Source organism: Pinus tabuliformis, chromosome 3_1, assembly GCF_031772625.1.
Source record: "Pinus tabuliformis cultivar Carrire ecotype Pingquan chromosome 3_1, CPIR1, whole genome shotgun sequence".
Classification (NCBI taxonomy): Eukaryota; Viridiplantae; Streptophyta; class Pinopsida; order Pinales; family Pinaceae; genus Pinus; species Pinus tabuliformis.
In genome coordinates this window covers 797,192,937-797,206,050 of record NC_142301.1, presented here as the reverse complement: position 1 = coordinate 797,206,050, position 13,114 = coordinate 797,192,937, and the positions used below count along the sequence as shown (strand labels likewise).

The 13,114-nt window shown below is 37.0% G+C and overlaps 1 protein-coding gene across 3 annotated transcripts; it reads right to left on the bottom strand.

Annotated features, from left to right (window-relative positions):
* Positions 1-236: 236 nt before the first annotated feature.
* Positions 237-11,941, bottom strand: LOC149189841 (uncharacterized). 3 transcript variants are annotated; one of them, XM_089413297.1, is made up of 4 exons: positions 11,871-11,941; positions 10,776-11,606; positions 10,432-10,462; positions 9,960-10,356 (listed from the first exon to the last, which is right to left on the bottom strand). In XM_089413297.1, exons 2-4 carry the CDS (start codon positions 11,452-11,454, stop codon positions 10,266-10,268), a joined length of 801 nt encoding a protein of 266 aa, XP_089269423.1. In that variant the 5' UTR covers positions 11,455-11,606; positions 11,871-11,941; the 3' UTR covers positions 9,960-10,265. The 3 variants fall into 3 exon arrangements, with proteins under 3 accessions (XP_089269424.1, XP_089269423.1, XP_089269422.1); XM_089413296.1 differs by lacking the exon at positions 11,871-11,941 and having other exon boundaries at positions 10,776-11,841; XM_089413298.1 differs by lacking the exons at positions 9,960-10,356; positions 10,432-10,462; positions 11,871-11,941 and adding an exon at positions 237-571 and having other exon boundaries at positions 10,776-11,841.
* Between the last annotated feature and the right edge of the window lie 1,173 nt (positions 11,942-13,114).

Sequence of the window (13,114 nt, the reverse complement as noted above, 5' to 3'; positions counted from 1 at the left end):
AGTTAGAATTAAAGACATATTGTCTCTTGTCTTGTGAAAGACAATAATGCTTTTGTTATATATTATTTTTATGGAGAATTTTTTTTTAAACAATAATTTGAGACACTCAGTTAAAAACAATATTTAAGACAATACACAATCTTTTTTTTATTTCTTCGAACTAAATTCTAACAAACAAACTAACTCCATTTTTGTTTTTCAATAAAAACTAACTCCATACTTACTCTTCTATTTATTTAACTTTTCAATTTTGGTGTTCTTTCCCCTTCTTCACTACAAGGATGCAGTTCTTAGGTGAAAGTTTTCTCGTCTTCACCATACATGCATACATAAACACAATACAAAACGACATCTTAAATCTGTTTCCACCTACAATTTCCCAAACAGCCTCACCTAACACATTCATAATATATCAGCTAGGACACTCATAACACATTATATTAAATACTAATATGAAGAGGCTTCCAATTCATCACGAGTCCTTCACCAGTAGAATCTTCCACTGGTTATGGCGCTCTTAATCCTTGGTCATTGGAGGCATCCAATTCTATTAAGTTTTCCACCACTTGTGCTACATATATAAAAAAGGACAACATACCAAGCGACATGTTAAATTGGCTTAACACATTCAATGAAGATGACCTCGCCTAAGACACTCACATTACATTGCCTAAGCATTAGAATATGTCATAAAATATAGTTAAAGATATAGTTTTACAACGCATGTTTTTCTTAAGATATGGTTTTTTATAATGGCTTTATTCATCAAAATATTTGTCTTTAATTAAAAAAATATTTGCAATAATTGTGCCTATGAAAATAAGATGGAGAAATATTTTGATGGACAAAACCATTATAAATAACCAAATCGTAATAAAGACATGCTTTGATTAAACTATATATTAAAATGAAAAGCATATAATGGTTGAGGGGTGGTTAGGTGTTGGACAAATCTTTTGATGAACAAAAACATTTGTAAACAAGTATAATATGAGCGGTTGTCTTTGTTGGGTGTTCGAGAAATCTTTTGATGAACAAAACCATTTGTAAACCAGTATGATATATTATATCACACTATTGTTTTGTATCTTTTTGTATAAAAGGTAATTAATAATTTTATATTTTATATATAGTTTTAGATTAATTTAATATTATAAATTTTATAAAATAAAAAATATTTCAAAATCAAAATTTGTACTTATATTTTATGTAAAAGATAATTTTAAATTCTATATATAATTTTATATTAATATAAATAAAATAAATTAATATATAAATTTAAAATTTTACAAATAAAATTACATATAAATATAAAAATACTTCACAATTTTTCATAAATATATTTAAGTAAAAAATAATATATTTAATTATTATCAAAAATTAAAATAAAAAATATTTGTCCTATCTCTTAATAACGTGGAATATAGTAAAGTAAAATAACCTGGAATATAGTAGTGTAAAAGATGTCAAAGTTTCAATAGGCAACTCAATCGGTAATGTACTATTGTCACGCATTACATTGTTTTGTTAATATTTATTTTCAAACCATAACCAAGAAAAGCGTTTGGAGACAACTTCAAAATCTGAATGATTTAACATCCAAACCACGTTGTAGTAACTTGCAGAACGCTAGACTGTTATGTTTTTGAAAAAAGCACATAAATAAATAATAAAAAACCAATTGATTTAGGGAGAAAGTACTGCATCATTCATTAATGGTAACAATTTTAATTAATGGTCGAGAAATTTGTTAATAGTTAGAGAAAGATTTCGGCGAAAATCACATGGAATCTCATTTGTCAACGCTTTTCGAACCAACTAGTGTGGTTCATCGTCAGGACAAGTTGAAGAAACAGATCTAGCTCAACATGTTAAATAGTCTGAGCAGAGCCTCCAACAGCTAGCATATCTAACGGCTAGTTTGACTTAAGGACAAGGGTCAAAATTATTATAATATTTTAATTCGTAAAAAATAAATAAATAAAGGTAAATGGTACGAGACCTAATGATTAAAAACTATAAGTTAATTAATAATTAGTTACAAAAAAGGCCTAAAAATATAAATAATTTTAATTTAAAAGTATTAAGAATAAAAGGTAATAAGGAAATCAAAGTTAATAAAAAATTATAATTTAATTAATAATTAAAAGGAAAATTAGTTAAATTAAATGATCTAATGGATGAATAAAAAATTACATGAGACCTAATAAATAGAATTTTTATAAGTTAATTAATAATATAAAAAGGAAATTGGTTAAATGAAGAAAATATAATCTTATTTAAAAGTATTATTAAAATTGTAAGTTAATTAAAATAGAAGAAGGTAATAAAGAGAATCAAGGTTAATAAAAATTAATAATTTAAAAGGAAAATAAGTAAATTAAAAGATATATAAATTAATTTTATATAAAAGTATTATTAAAAAAGTATGTAATTAAGGTAAATGGTACGAGACCTAATAAATCAAAACTATAAGTTAATTAATAAAAATGACCTTGAAAGGCCTAAAAAGTATAAAATTTTTTATTTAAAAGTAATTAAGAATAAAGCGTACTAAAGAAAATCAAAGTTAATAATTAAAAATTATAATTTAATTAATAATTAAAAGGAAAATTAGTTAATTAAATGACCTAATGGATGAATAAAAAATTATAATCGGCATGAGACCTAATAAATAAAATTTTTATAAGTTAATTAATAATTTAAAAAGGAAATTGGTTAAATAAAGAAAATATAATCTCATTTAAAAGTATTATTAAAATTGTAAGTTAATTAAAATAATAAAAGGGAATAAAGAGAATCAAGGTTAATAAAAATTATAAGTTAGTTAATAATTTAAAAGGAAAATTAGTAAAATTAAATGATATTGTAATAAAGGATGGAGTAATATATAAATTAATTTTATATAAAAGTATTATTAAAATGTATGTTAAATAATAAAATGTAATTAAAAAAGGATCAAAAGACCTTATAATAAAGGAAAAGATAAATGAATAGAGTAATGTATAAATTAATTTTATTTAAAAATATTAGAAAAACAAAGGATGATAAGCAGTAAAGAATTAGAAAGGAAAATTAGTTATATGGAGGCCCTTAAATAAATTAATCAATAAAAATAATAATAAAAATGGAAAAAAAGGCATAAAGGACCTTGAAATATCAGAAGAAGTAGGTTGCTATACACACGATTAAAAAAAAATAAAAAATAAAAAATAAAATAAAATAAAATAATAATAATAATAATAATAATAATAATAATAACTAGATAAATAAGTGAAAAATAAAGATAAAAGACACCAAAAACCAAGAGGACGAAAAAACGACTAGGAAGAGAGGGCAGGGACCCAACACCTATTGACTTTCCAACCATCCTCTCTATTGAGATTGCTTGGTCTCTTTTCGATCTCAAGCGCTTCCCTGAATTTTCGATGATGGAAATGCGAAACCTTAGCAATAATACTGGCTTCTTCAATACAAACATGATGATTGGTTTTCTCAGCATGTTCAGCCAAAGCGGAGGACTTAGATCTCCCATGCTTCAGATCTGCTGCGTGCTCGCTAATCCTCTGATTAATGGAATGACCAGTGTCCCCAATATAGGGGGTCCCACAGGAACAAGGGATCATATAAACACCCTTCATATCTTTAGGGTCGATGGGATCCTTCGCCGATCTGAGGGACGAACGAATGGTGTTCAAGGGCCTGAAGGACACAGGGATACTATGTCTCTTGAGAATCCTACCAATTCTATCAGTGGTCCCTTGAACATAAGGAAGATGGACACTAGGAACACGATCTTTTGGTTCTCTTTTCGCCAGAAAATTCTTGGAAGCTTTAAGGAAAGCCCTATGACCCATGTATCTACTGTAACCATTCTCCACAAAGACACCCAGCAGATGGGATTTTTCCTTCTCAAAGCTCTTCTTGTTCGAGATCCTCAGGGCCCGAGTAGCAAAGGGTACTAAGAACACCCATCTTTTGAGCCGGGAAATGGTGGGAACTGGCATGAAGATACTGTTCCGTATGAGTTTTCTTTCGAAAAACTTGATGGGCGAGGGAACCATCATCATTCCTAGAAATAAGAATATCAAGGAAAGGAAGGGAACCTTCCTCTGCTCAGACTATTTAACATGTTGAGCTAGATCTGTTTCTTCAACTTGTCCTGACGATGAACCACACTAGTTGGTTCGAAACGCATCGACAAATGAGATTCCATGTGATTTTCGCCGAAATCTTTCTCTAACTTGATATGGATCACAAAAGCCTAAACTCGATTATTAAATTTGTTAATAGTATATATATTTTTTATTTTTTTATGGCTGATATATTACTTTGTTGTTTATTTTTGAGTGGTCTTCCTCTTGTTTTGATACATTCCCCATTGCGCGGGTGGTGGTGCTGGGGCTGGGTTGTAGCGTCCTGTGTGATTGTTTGGGGGCTCTCTCTACCATTGGGGCGGTGTGTACATTGTTGGTGGAGTCTATTTTCTCTGGTGTTTTGTAGGTTTTTCGGGGCTGCTTTTAGATTCGTCTGCTCCAATTTTTTGGTCATCGATTTTTTCGAGGTGTTCTAGGTTGACTCTCTCGAGGTGCATTTACGATCATTATGACAGAGCTCTGACAATTCCATTTTTGGATCTCGTCAACGCCTCAATCCTTGTCCTTCCCATATTTGATGAGATTATGCCATTTATGCACTCTCAGGGATATTGGTGTCATCATTGAACGTGGCACATTCTCTCAGCAGGTGGGTGTGCCGGTACTGGGCCTTTTCGCTAGGGTGGTTGCATGTTCGTAGGATACCGAGGGGCGACTAACGCCATCTTTGGTACATGTCCTATGGGGTCATTGATGTTGGGTTGATATTCCATCTGTTGTGGACTCATTTTTATTCCTATTACAACCCCAAGAAATTCTATTTTGCCCCTAGATGGGATTTGGTGGGTGCACATTACCCTATTTGACTGGATGGGGTTTTAATGCTTTTTAGTGGTGGTGGGTAGGATGGGAGATGACCTTCGACTTAATGGGGTTCTCTCCTACCTGTAATTGGATGTGGCTACATAGAAGTCCTTCATTTAGGCCACGTTGGACGTTGAGCATGCGCGGGGTGGGGTGTTGCACGTTTGGAGGGTGGTTGACGTGTCAAAGGGTCAGCTGCAAAGGGTGGGCGATGTGTTGCATGGGAATCCACGACACATGCAGACAAACACGATGGGCCACATCTTGGGTGTTCACAACTCGCTTTTTTATCTACCTCGCCTTCTGTCCTAAAGACCAAGCGGCGGGTTACTCGTCCCATCAAGTCGTGTGTGCAGACTAAACTATTGATTTTTGGTTATGACGTATTGTGGGATCAAGTCACTAGCCTTCAGAAGCGGACACTTATGGGGAGTTGGATATTTGCTGACCCGACTGAGTAGGATATCCAGGACTAGGTGAACAGAACTTGGGAAACTATGTTGGGTTATTCGCCTAAGGTGAGTGTGCTAATGAATGCCTGGTTCAGTTTCCATTTCCTCCATAATGATGACTCGAAAAAAATTCTCAAGGTCCCCTCGGTACACGGTTGATGTTTCCTTCAACTTCGTCGATGGTACATTGATTTGAATCCTCTTTTGCATACACCACAGAATGACATGGTTTGGGTGAAGCTTCTAGGCCTCCCCATGGAATTTTGGACTAAGAATGCCTTGACAGCGATTGGCAACTCGATTGGACGATTCATATACCTAGAGCAGGGTATTATGGGCGCTCGGAATAAATGGGTGGCTTGGATTCTGGTTGAGGCTGGTTTTTCAGGTGGAATCTAGAATGATATTGATCTTGAGTGGGGGACGATTAGATTCTTCCAATGGATTGACTACTGGGGGATCCCTTTCATATGTCTCTACTGCCACCAAGCTGGACATCTTATTAATCAATGGCTGGGTAAACAAAGGCCGTGCCATCCTAGAAAAGGTCACCAGATGAAGTTTTCATATGATATGCCTCGACATGAAACTGGATCAATGGGGATTTCCCCCTCAGGTACCTCCCCTCCCATTCCTTCTTTTGCTTTACATGATGCACTATCGACTCCCCCTCTATCTCATGTATTCCCCCCTGTCTCCTCAGACCCTATCATCTCTGTCTCATCCCCATGTCGTGCACACTCCTGAGAGACTACCAATGAACCTGTCACTATCCATCACCCTATCCTGAACTTGTTGCAAAAGTCCCCTCGGGCCTCCCTGACACCCCCTGTCATGCCCCCAGGCCTGCGGTAGTCTTCCAACCGCTCTTGGCGAGGTGCGGCACCACCGAACACTTTCTTTTCACCAATACTAATGTTCATGGAGTACGCCTAATTCACTTTATCTTACTTAGTTTGTGTTTCGCAACCAAGTATTATTATGCATAACCTTTATACTAATGAACACCCATACTCATTCATTATCATCAGCAATTATAAAAGAGAACAACAATTGCACTATATAAAGGGAGGGGCAACTCCCTGAACAATGAGTCTGCCCAACAATATATATTAATCAATATTTCTTCAATAATACAGGCTTCACAAGTATCCTTGGCAAAATCCAAGTCTATACTTAGCCAATTTTACAATAGAGGCAAAACAACCTTTTACAACCTTTGTGCACACCTTGCACGGTGGGAGGGTGCTCACCCGAGTCACCAAGACTCCCTCCTCAAGTCTTACACAAATCTGCACTTCCACCAAGTCACGGGCACACCTTGCCCACCCTTCGTTTCATCCCAAGTGCGACCTTAAACCTGTGCACAAGACAACCTTAAGCGCATGAGGAGTGCACTTTTCCTCTTGTCTCTAGTGCGCACTCTTTTCTGCGCCTTGAGTGAAGAAGCTTGATCGAATTGCTTGATGCCAAATGAACTCCAAAACGCACATATATATATGCATGCAAGTGTGGGTGGTGGCTCACCCGGCCGACCACCTAAACTGTGTTTACACACCCTTTTCACAAGGCTTGAACGCCCATAGGATACGTCGGCCAGCCCTCCAACGTGCCCATGCTTCGTTGGGTATAAGCTCCCTTCTATCGTCCTCATTTCAAGCGTTGTTTACAAGTGTCGTAAATATCGCAGAACTTTCGTCACACAAAACTCGCCCGAACGTCGCACCGTCGTGCAGGGCAGCTCGTCCGCGCCCACGCCCTGCCCGCGTGTAGCCTAACTCGCACGCCCGCCTGCCTGCAACCCGACTTGCGCGCCCGCCCGCGCGCTCGCCCGTGCCCGCGCTCGTGCCCGCGCCCTCGTTCGACCGTCGTGCGGCTCGACTCGCCCGCGCCCAACCGCGCCCCGCATAAACGAAGACCTTACACCCCCCATCCACTCCACATTGTCGCCGTTGGCAATTTCAACTTCCATGCCACCCCTTGAGTCGGCTTCTCCCACCCATCTCGATAGACTAGAGATGGCCTCCTCTCCTCACAATTCTGTGGACAACAATATTGAGTTTCTTTTTCAAAAATCTGATTTGAACCTCAAATCTCTAACTATTCATAAAGGAAAAGCGTTAGATTCATCTCCTCTAGTTAGCCTTGCCTCTGCGAAGAACATCATTGTTAGAAAGACTAATAAAAAGGGTATCCTCCATTTCCGGGGCAGACCTCCACTTTTTCAGGACTCTCCCGACCTTCATGATGTTCCTATTTTTTCCTCTATTGATCCTCGGGCACTTAGAGCTTAACTGCCCTCTCTGGGCGTCCCATGATGAAAATTTTCTCCTATAATATTAGGGGGTTGGGGGATCACTCCAAAAAATTGGATCTCCTCCAGATGATTCGCTTTCTTTGTCCTACTATCATTTTTATACAAGAAACATTATCCTCTGTGGCTTGGGCTATTACATACTTCCTGGATATTTTCCCCGCATCGAATTTTGCTGGGGTGGATGCCACTGGACACTCTGGGGGCTTATTAGCTATGTTGGATCCACGTAGGGTTGTCTTTCATGCACACAACCTCTTTTCTGGTATCCTATGGTTGGGTCTCATCCGTGGTTATATATGTCATTTTCATCTTCTTAATTTGTATGACCCATATAAAAATCACTCTGATTTTTTGGATCGAATACAAAACAACAACATTCTCAACATTGGTGGACTTATAATGGTTGGGAACTTTAACACCACCTTGCTGGAGCGTGAGAGATGGGTTGTCCATTCTGAACTGTACCCTTTGGCGGATAGGTTGTTTGGACTTTTTTATGGATATATATGAGAGATATCTGCCCTGTCTCGATGTTGCCTACCTGGAGCGATCACAGAGTGGGGGATGAGTATATAGGTAAGCAGCTTGATAGGATTGTCATCAAGGAACAATTGGCTGAACAATTGGGGAATCTGAGATCTTGGATTCATAGGACCTAACTCTCTTATCACATTCCTATTATACTATAATGGAGACTGGGGGAATGAAGAATTGACAGTCCTTTCAAGTTCAACTGTATTTGGTTGGAGGATGAGGAATACAACAAGCTTGTAAGATTGACGTGGAATGAGGTGAAGTTTCTACATGGGGATACTGTGATGGGATATATGATGGATAGATTTAGACATATCAAAGAAAAGACCTAAGTATGGGAACAAAGTAGGATGAAACAAATGTACATGGACCTCGAATAGATAGCTAGATTTGAAAAATTGATGGAGCAGATACATTTGTCGTAGGGTGATTAGGAATATCTCAGTATTTTAAAGGACAAAAAATCAAGATCCTCCACATTTAGGAAGCAACATGGAAGCTTAAGAGTAGGGTAATCTGGTTGTGGGATGGAGACCACAACACCAAATATTTCCATAAATTTTCAAACCACAAAAAGAAGTCTAATTCTATTTGGCATATTGAGGATATGAATGGGGAGATTAAGTACATTGTGGAAGATATTCGTGTTGAGGTTGCCCGATATTTTGAAAATTTATACAAACATCAGGAAGGGGTGAGATTTGAAGACCAGATGTGGGTATTGGGGCGATACCTTCAGATGTTTGATGTGGATTCAAATGAGGAACTCTTTCGTCCTGCCAGCCTCGAGGAGGTATTGGATGTTCTCAAATCTTTTACCAAGGACAAGTGCCCGGGACCAAACAGATGGACGGTGGAGTTCTTCCTACATTTCTTTGATATCATGGGACAACACATTCTGGATATAGTGGAGGAATCCAAGACTTCAAGTATGATCTCGAGTGCTATAAACTCTACATTTCTGGAACTTATTCCCAAAGAGTCTAATCCCACAAAATTTGGTGATTTTCGACCCATCTCACTATGCAATATTTTATACAAGACGATCTCAAACCTAATAGTGGGTCAGATAAAAAAAATATTGTCTTTACACATTTCTGGAGAACAATTCGACTTTTTAAGTGACATGCTTATACATGATGTTTTTGCTTCAGCTTAAGAAGCTATTCACACCATCCATAAAACAGAAAAGAAGCTTTGGTCATGAAGATAGATCTCTACAAGGCATATGACTGTGTGGACTGGTTCCATACTTGCCTTTTGCTACACAAGATTGGGTTACAAAATCAAAATGTTGAATGGATCATGGCCTGTATCACTTCTACACATTTTGTTGTTCCGATCAATGGGTTTTGCTCCCCCTTTTTTCGTGCTAGCAGAGACCTCAAACAAGGATGCTCGCTCTCACCTCTCATCTTCATTTTGGTTTTGCATTGCCCCAGTTAAAGATAAAGGAGGCAAAAGAACTGGGATTTTTTCAGGGAGTCAACATCACTAGGCAGGTATGCATTACTAATTTGTTTTTTGTTGACATCTTGACATTTGGTATTATTTCCATATCCCAGTGGATTTTACTTCATTAGATACTTGGCAGATTCGGTGATGCATTGGGGTTGATTACAAATGGAAGTAAATCCACTTTATATCATTCTAATGTGGATATGCTGGACATTGAATATATTGCTGATCTATTTGATGTTCAGAAGGCTCTTATTCAGACAGGCTTCACATACCTTAGCTTTCGGCCACAAAATCATGATTGGCTCGGATCCGCTTATGGGGGTTGCCTCCGGAAATACATTGGGCGAGCAGACTTTGTCTGGGATACATCGTGGGGGGCTTTTTTACCTATTACAAATTATACACAAGTGGGAGACTGGATGCTCAGTTTGGGAAAATGTTTAGGATTTGCATCTGGAAGGTAGCTACGCTGTGGAATGGAATACATACACCAATAAATTGAACAACGTTGGGCCTTGTTTTGACAGCGGGGGTGACAATTTACATTGGTTTGGGAGGCTGGCTGCTGGACTTCAGGTCGATCATCTCCTGAAATAGCGGCTCCAAGCTAATTTGCTCGTATAATTCCTCCCTGGACATGCCAATTTGCTCGTCAAATTTCTCCCTGGACATGCGTTGCTAAACTATATATTAAAATGAAAAGTACCTGATGGTCGGTGTTTCTTTTGCGGGAGTTCCTGAAATAGCGGCTCCAAGCTCAGGAGTAAAGAGATAGGCAGAGTTGGAATATCAAAATTGTAGTAAAGATATGCGCAGAGTTGGAATATCAAAATTGTAGTAAAGATATGCGCAGAGTTGGAATATCAAAATTGTAATAAAGATATGCGCAGAATTGGAATTTCAAAACCTCCCACCCGTATTCACAATTTCCAAGAAAAAACTTAACAATTTTACAATTTCCTTACATGTATTTAACGAGCAAATCACACCATGACGGCGAATTCCTCCTTGGACATGCGTTGCTAAACTATATATTAAAATGAAAAGTACCTGATGGTCCGAGTTTCTTTTGCGGGGTGCTGGATTCCAGGTCCATTTTCACCTGAAACAGCGGCTCCAAGCTAATGAGTGAAGCTGATTTCACGTGTGCCTCGATAGTTGAAATCAGATTCGCGGCATCCTTGGTGTCTTTATAAAGATGAATAACGTTCCACCATGGCAGAGACTTTATTTCCCCCGCTTCTTTAACAAGTTCACACATCTTTTCGCACCAGCGATTTATAGCCCCCTCCTTGGGGAAATGGGAACCATAGAAACGTGGGATTTTGGAGATCTCACGGACGATTGGCGTGATGCTGGTAACCAGATGTTCCAAGGACGCTACCTCTCTGTTGAAGTAAATCACCATCTTCATGCGGCTAAGAATGCTTTTGGTTGCCCTTTTTTTCAACACAGTCGCCAATTTATGCCCTATTCGTCCAAGCATTGACCCAGATGCCCCACTCTTTGACATAATTCGAGATGCCCCAGATGCCCCACTCTTTGACATAATTCGAGATGCCCCATATGCCCCACTCCTTGACATAAATCGAGATGCCCCACTCTTTGACACAGATGCCCCACTCCTTGATAGCCGTCGTCTAAGTATTAACGCCCGCAGTATGAGCTTCAACTGAATCAAAGGAAACAATTTCAGATGTTTCTCCATCTCTGAAATTTTTTGTTTCATCTCGTTGCTCGCTTGATAACGAGAAACCACATTAATTCTCGCTATATTTGCTCCATTGCAGATGCGTCTCTGTGAAGATGCCGCAACTTAACAGCCCATTTCTCGACAGCGGAACTTCCTTGACGTTCAATGTCGTCTGAGGGGTACTGTTTCTGCAACAACGAGATGATAGTCGTGAGGTCCTCTACCTTAGCTTTAAGGGATTTCAAGGTTTCCTGATAGCTAAGCACAATGTCAACGTACTCAACAAGTTTGTCTATCGCCGGGCCGATAGCCAAACCGATAATCACATACACTAAATAAGAAAAATTGACGATTTTCTCAAGCAACAATAACACAATACAATAGAGTTCAATATTTAAAACTCTAAGACCGTGGCTATTAAAGCCTGAGCTCTGTACAGTGTAAACTCCTACCTTACACAAATCTAAGAGCGGACCATCGCAGATTTATACTAAGCTTATGCAGAGTGAATGCCAATTTTGAAGATTTAATGCCAATTTTCAATGGTTTTGAAATAAATAAAACGTGGATATTAATTTGAATGGTGCTCCATCTGCACTGTAGTGATACTGTGAACGCTTGTGTTTTTTGTTTTGTCTTTTCATTTGAGAAGATGTGACAGTGATTAAAAAATTTAAGCCTATAGCTTTCTTGTGTATCCCACTGGTTGATTATTTGGTATTGTACATTAATGTTTTTCGTTAAAGGATAAGGATGTGACAGTGATTAAAAAATTGAAGTCTATAGCTTTCTTGTGTACCACACCTGGTTATTATTTAGTATTGTGCATTAATGTTTTTGGTTAAAGGATGTGACAGTGATTAAAAATTGAACTCCATAGTTTTCTTGTGTACCCCACCTGTTTGGCACTGTGCATTATTGGTTTCTGGTCTTTTCCATTTTATCTGTTTGATTATATTATTTTCAATTAATTAATAGAAAGATAATAGAGAAAGCAAATTCATTGCTTTATTAATTATCTGTTTGATTATATTATTTTCAATTAATTAATAGAAAGATAATAGAGAAAGTAAATTCATTGCTTTATTTACTTTTATTATATTTACAGGCTAACAGATTAAATCAATTTTATATGTTTTTGTTTTTATATCAGCAATTTTATATAGGATATTATAGATTATATAATAGATTTGGAAATTTATTTATTTATTTTTAGTTTTCAATATATTCTTAATATTTTTAGATATATATTTGTAAAATATAATTTTAATTTTTTTTTGTTAAAAAAATTTATAAAATATATTAATCCTATAAATAAATCTATATATAAAATTTATATATAGTTATAGTACTAAAGGAGTGATAAAAACTTCCTTCAATTAGGTGAAGTAGGGGTTTTTCCATGGGCTATATTTTGTCTTCTTTAAGAAGTAGAATGGCTGTGGCTAGAGGTTTGGATGCCTTTATAGGATTTTAAAGATTTATGTATCTTTGAAATCCTTATAGGAAAATCTTTTCCCTATTAGAGTAATTTTCAATGCTTAAGGAAGGCTATGGAACTCTCTTTTGGAAGGCTATTTTTCCTTGGAAAATTTCTGGGATTGAAGTTTCAAAAATTTGGGGATGGAATTCTTTAGCCTCATCCCCTGGTCACACATGACCAAGAGATAGTTAAATTGGCTTTTAGGAATTTTTA

Coding starts and splice junctions, on each gene's coding strand:
- LOC149189841 (XM_089413297.1), bottom strand. CDS start 11,454: ATGAAACAAAAAATTTCAGAGATGGAGAAACATCTGAAATTGTTTCCT. Junction 10,463..10,775: donor AAAGAAACTCGGACCATCAG/GTACTTTTCATT, acceptor CCGCTATTTCAG/GAACTCCCGCAAAAGAAACA. Junction 10,357..10,431: donor AAAGAAACACCGACCATCAG/GTACTTTTCATT, acceptor TGGCATGTCCAG/GGAGGAATTATACGAGCAAA.